The sequence below is a fragment of the Mesoplodon bidens genome (genome assembly GCF_964165515.1).
Source record: "Mesoplodon bidens genome assembly, contig: HAP1_SCAFFOLD_105, whole genome shotgun sequence".
In the NCBI taxonomy this organism is placed as follows: domain Eukaryota; kingdom Metazoa; phylum Chordata; class Mammalia; order Artiodactyla; family Ziphiidae; genus Mesoplodon; species Mesoplodon bidens.
Window position 1 is genome coordinate 1,122,573 of NW_027671694.1, and position 4,677 is coordinate 1,127,249.

Sequence of the window (4,677 nt, forward strand, 5' to 3'; positions counted from 1 at the left end):
AATAAGGTAATTTACTTCCTTCTTTTCCTGCACATTAAAATGACTAAATGCAAAGGCTTTCCTTTTCCTATCATTGAAAGCATTTCAAATTGAGGATTATCAGACAATAAAAACCTGGAAATGAGCCAATTAATTCATGTTGCATTAAACTTAGCACAATGTCACTGGTACCACACTTACTGTTTAAAAATCTAAATATTTTAATTTATTTGAATTAACAGTACTTAATTATCCTAAAATCATATTCATTAATGGTAGATGTATTTTTCACTGTATAAAAAATTTAAATGTTGAATTCTAATAGAAAGTGAGCTGTTACACAATGAGGAATCACAAATACTAACTTCCTTTTTAAGGCTCTGTTAAAAATGCAGTTTCCACCCATTTTTTTATCTGGTACGACTGCTTGAATTCTATTTGTATCAAAGCCAGTAACTGGTTAAATAACCAAGTTCAATTTGATACCAGAAATACTTTGCTATATATATTCTCATCTTCATTTTTTTTCATTATATAAAGTAAGTGTTGCCTTATCAAAACCAAGATTGTAAATATATTTTTAGGAAGTCTTTAATACAGCTCACACGAATTCAGCCTAAGAAAATGATGTCCCAACTAGCTGGTCTAGACAAGGGATTTCACATACCCAGGTGAAACCCCTTTTTATGGTATAACATAATTTACCTAGATCACCAGATGTCTGTCATTTATTTCTCCCCAGTGAGGCCAAGAAGCAGGCCCCTTTGCATAGACTTTATCTGGGAATAAGCCTTCCAGACACCAGTCACAGGAGGTAGGTTTTAAAACTTTATTTGCATGTTAAAAAATTGTGCATTCCAATAATTAAAATCATTTGAACAACAACAAAAAAATGGCACTCTGAATTAACTGCCATTTTACAGCCCGCAGGAAACCTTGGACCACCTTGCTCTTTACTCTAGATTTCACTGTCGTCCCACCCAGCCTCCTCCATCACCAACATGCAAGTTCTTTTCCTCCCAGCCAGACAGGTGGATGGGAGAGGCAGGCGCGGCCTTTGTTGTCAGTAGTTCTCCTCCATTCTTTGATGTAAAAAGGGTCAGCACAGTCATTTAAACTTGATCCAACCTCTTTGCAACTTACAAAGTTAAACAGCTAAAAGAAGTAAAATAAGAAGGCAATGCTCGTGGAATGTACAGTGCATATTGGAGGCTCACGCCTTATTACGACTCTCCTGCTTGCTTCTCCTGTTCAATCGCTGTGATCGGAAAAGAAAAAGACAAAAAGAAAAAGATGGAGGGGGCTGGAATGAGAATTCAGTATAGCCGAGCATAGCATTTCAGTACTTTCGTTTAAAGACATCTCTCCTCATCAGACAAATTTCTACAAGCACAAATAGGCATTCCATCATGAAATATTTATGTGAAATACAACATTTGAACAGAGAAAAGGATAAAGGTATTTGCATATTAATATGGTATATTAAACATTCAATTATTAAATTATTAAAGCCCCGTGTTTGTTGGCTGCAAGGCAATTTTCAATTAACCTTTTCCATGCGGCGTGAATCAAAAAAATGTCAGCTCCTCCCGCGCACTCCCTGCACCCACCCCAACCCTCCCAGCCCCTCCCATCCTCTCCTACCCACCCCGCCACTCCCGCTCAGCCTTTTCTAAAGAAAGGGGTGGGAGGGAGGCTTACTTTCTTGTGAAGGCAGTGGATTTTTCTCTTTCGTTTCTGTTTTCTTCAGTTTCGACTTATCGAATTTCTCAATCTCAGCCATATCGGGTTTGTCAGACATGGCTGCAGAGGAAGCTGCAGGTACAAAGCCAAGAGGGAGATTGAGGGCGGGATACCTACCCTCGTCTCTCCCGAATCAGAAACGCGCCTCTGCCCTCCTGTCTCCTGCCTGAAAACCCACTTCGCCTCCTTCCGCTTTCATTCAGGGCTAAAGATCATCCTCTTTCTACAGGAAAAAATGAGAGCCCCCCTCCCCGCCTTTAGTATTTCAAAACGCTGGGGGTCAAATTGGGAAGATCGCCCACCTAGGAGGCCGAATCTTTCGGAACAGTGAAATTAACCACTGTGGGTTACTTAATTGCAGCGTTTCAACATTAGAGAAAAGTGAAACCATTTCAAGTTTAAGGGGAAGAAAATCGACTTAGATTTCTTAAAATGAAACCAAGGCTGCACAAAATGTTTCCGTTTTCTATACGTGGCCTCTCCCCCAAAGATGCGAGCCGTCCTGCTTTCTTTTCTGCTCACAAAGGCGGCAGTTGCTGCCGGGCGCCACCGACCACCGCCCTACCCGCTTCCTTCCTTTCGCTCAACAATGTAGCCAGCCGCAGACAAAGCTGCCCCCCACACCCTCTAGATCAACGCTGATCTGCATTCAGGAGCGACTCCGCAGCTCTGCACACATCCCCCTGCAAGAAGGACGTTTTAAACATTTCATAATACAGCCCAGCCGCCTTAAACCTGAACACATACAGCCCACGAGGCCATCGGAGGCGAGAGAAAAAATGTCATTGTGGAGCTCCGGGCTTGGGTGGGTGTGAGCTGGAACAAAGGATCTTGCTGTTCCTGGTTCATCATCGCCTACGAGGCGATGCAGGATGCTTTTGGGGGAAAGAAAAAAATGTTCCCATCGGAGCTGCCACAGCAAAACTGCCAAGTTTTTAAATGTTTAAAAAAAAAAAATCACCGAGTTCCCGACCCCGTTACCCAGCATCTGGAAGGGTCTAGCACCTCCAAGCTCCCCAGGGGCAGCCTTTCCCGGGAGGACCAGTCGCGCTCGGCTTCAGGGATGCGGGCGCGGGGCGGGAAGGGGAGCAAAGGGCAGGTGGCAGGGCCCCCGGGACTCACCGGAGCGAGTTACGAGCGAACGAAGTCCGACGTGCGTAGAGGTCGCCGCCGAGTGCTGGGCAGGGGTGCCGAGTGCCGGCGAGTGCCGGCGGGCGCCTCTATATGCGCGCTCCTATGTAAATAGGTGACGTCACCGCCGGCGCCCTTAACTCCTTCTCGCTGTGTCTCCGGAACAGCGTCTTGAGCCTGGCTGGAGTTGGGGGCCTACACTCCGCGTCCACCCACGCACCTAACCGCAGCTAGGGCGGAAAAATAAAACGCGCAAAGCCCACCCTGCAGCACTTCCGTCATAATGCATCCCACCAGCCCTTTATGTCTGTTCTGTCATCATGGATTTTTGCAGCAGCCGCGCAAATCTGTTCTTGGGGACCGGAGCGTGATAACTAAAGGCCTGGGTAGTACCGAGGGGGACTGGCATTCCTTTACTGCGAAGCTGCCTTTGTCCGTTGCAGACATCCCCAAGCCAGGGTGCGGTGTCCCTGGCCCCAGGGCCTCGCCCACTGCAGCGGTGCGATTCCCGTGATTTCAGCTTTCAGGCCAGTGGAAGCCCTATGCCCCACCCCGACCCTCTTTGTCTCCTCGCTGGCATTCTAGACTTGGGTGGGAATTAAGTACCATAAATGATTAAGAAAAAAAAAACTTTATTACTGTAGAATGCAAATTTTTTTCATTGGTACAATTTTGGTGAGCACCGAAATCAAATAACTAATAGCTGCTGATTCGTGGTTAATTTATCTGGAGTTTATAGAGTACAATACCTCTCCCTTAAAAAAAATCAGTCAAGTTCAAGCTATGCTACTTACTTCCTGCCTGACCAGGAGGAAGTTTTTTCACTTTCCTGTTCATTACTTTCCTAAATTGTGAATTGCTAAGGAGGCTGGTTTTGAAGGCCAGAGACTGCAATTCCATTATGCCTAAAAATCTGAAGATTGAATTTAAAAATCAAACTATATTTTGAATGGAGTCTTTGGAGCACAATACCTTTTTTTTTTTTTTCTCCTTGGGGTATAGTTGCTTTATAATGTTGTCTTAGTTTCTGCTGTACAACGATGTGAATCAGCTATATGTATACATATATCCAGAGGTTTCTTAATAAAACTAAAAATAGAGCTACCATGTGACCCAGGAATCCCACTACTGGGCATATACCCTGAGAAAACCATAATTCAAAAAGACACATGCACCCCAATGTCCATTGCAGCAGTATTTACAATAGCCAGGTCATGGAAGCAACCTAAATGTCCACTGACAGAGGAATGGATAAAGAAGATGTGGTACATTATACATAATGGAACATTACTCAGCCATAAAAAGGAACAAAATTGGGTCATTTTTAGGGACTAGATGGACCTAGAGTCTGTCATACAGAGTGAAGTAAGACAGAAAGAGTAGGGTTCCATTTTGAAGTGCACTTCTAAGTTACATCCGGAAATATGGGAGTTCTAGGTAGAGAGGAGCAGTTTTCAAAATGGCACCTTACTCTGTGAATACTAGGGACTCCTCTTCTTACGGCTGAAATTACTTACAAATACCACGCTGGTGGCCGTGCTGCACATGGCCTTTGAAAGGAAAATGAACAAGGTTGTTGTTTTAAAGTAAAGCAGTATGCACAATACTACTTCTCCTTCCCTTCATCCTCAGAAAATGTTTCCAGAAACTCTTTGCTAACCATGTTTATGGCAGAGGCTTTTGTCTCACTTGGGATTAGAGTCTGTTTTTATATAGCACTTAAAAGCCACTGCAGGATCACCTCAAACCTCCCCATTTCTTCCTCCACTGGCCTTCCTTCTTCAGTGAGGAGGAAGAGGGGCATAGGGGCAGGTTACTGTCTGG

The 4,677-nt window shown here is 44.3% G+C and overlaps 1 protein-coding gene across 2 annotated transcripts; it reads right to left on the minus strand.

Moving 5' to 3' along the window:
- Window positions 1-794: 794 nt before the first annotated feature.
- LOC308611173 (thymosin beta-4) lies at window positions 795-2,946 on the minus strand. 2 transcript variants are annotated; one of them, XM_081260053.1, is made up of 3 exons: window positions 2,845-2,946; window positions 1,681-1,794; window positions 795-1,237 (listed from the first exon to the last, which is right to left on the minus strand). In XM_081260053.1, exons 2-3 carry the CDS (start codon window positions 1,778-1,780, stop codon window positions 1,203-1,205), a joined length of 135 nt encoding a protein of 44 aa, XP_081116179.1. In that variant the 5' UTR covers window positions 1,781-1,794; window positions 2,845-2,946; the 3' UTR covers window positions 795-1,202. The 2 variants fall into 2 exon arrangements, with proteins under 2 accessions (XP_081116179.1, XP_081116178.1); XM_081260052.1 differs by having other exon boundaries at window positions 2,876-2,900.
- Window positions 2,947-4,677: the final 1,731 nt, after the last annotated feature.

What these genes read in the sequence shown, in the direction of transcription:
- LOC308611173 (XM_081260053.1), bottom strand. Translation starts at nt 1,780, where the DNA reads ATGTCTGACAAACCCGATATGGCTGAGATTGAGAAATTCGATAAGTCG. An exon ending in TCCACTGCCTTCACAAGAAA is followed by an intron (nt 1,238 to 1,680) that starts GTAAGCCTCCCT and finishes TTCCGATCACAG; the next exon opens with CGATTGAACAGGAGAAGCAA.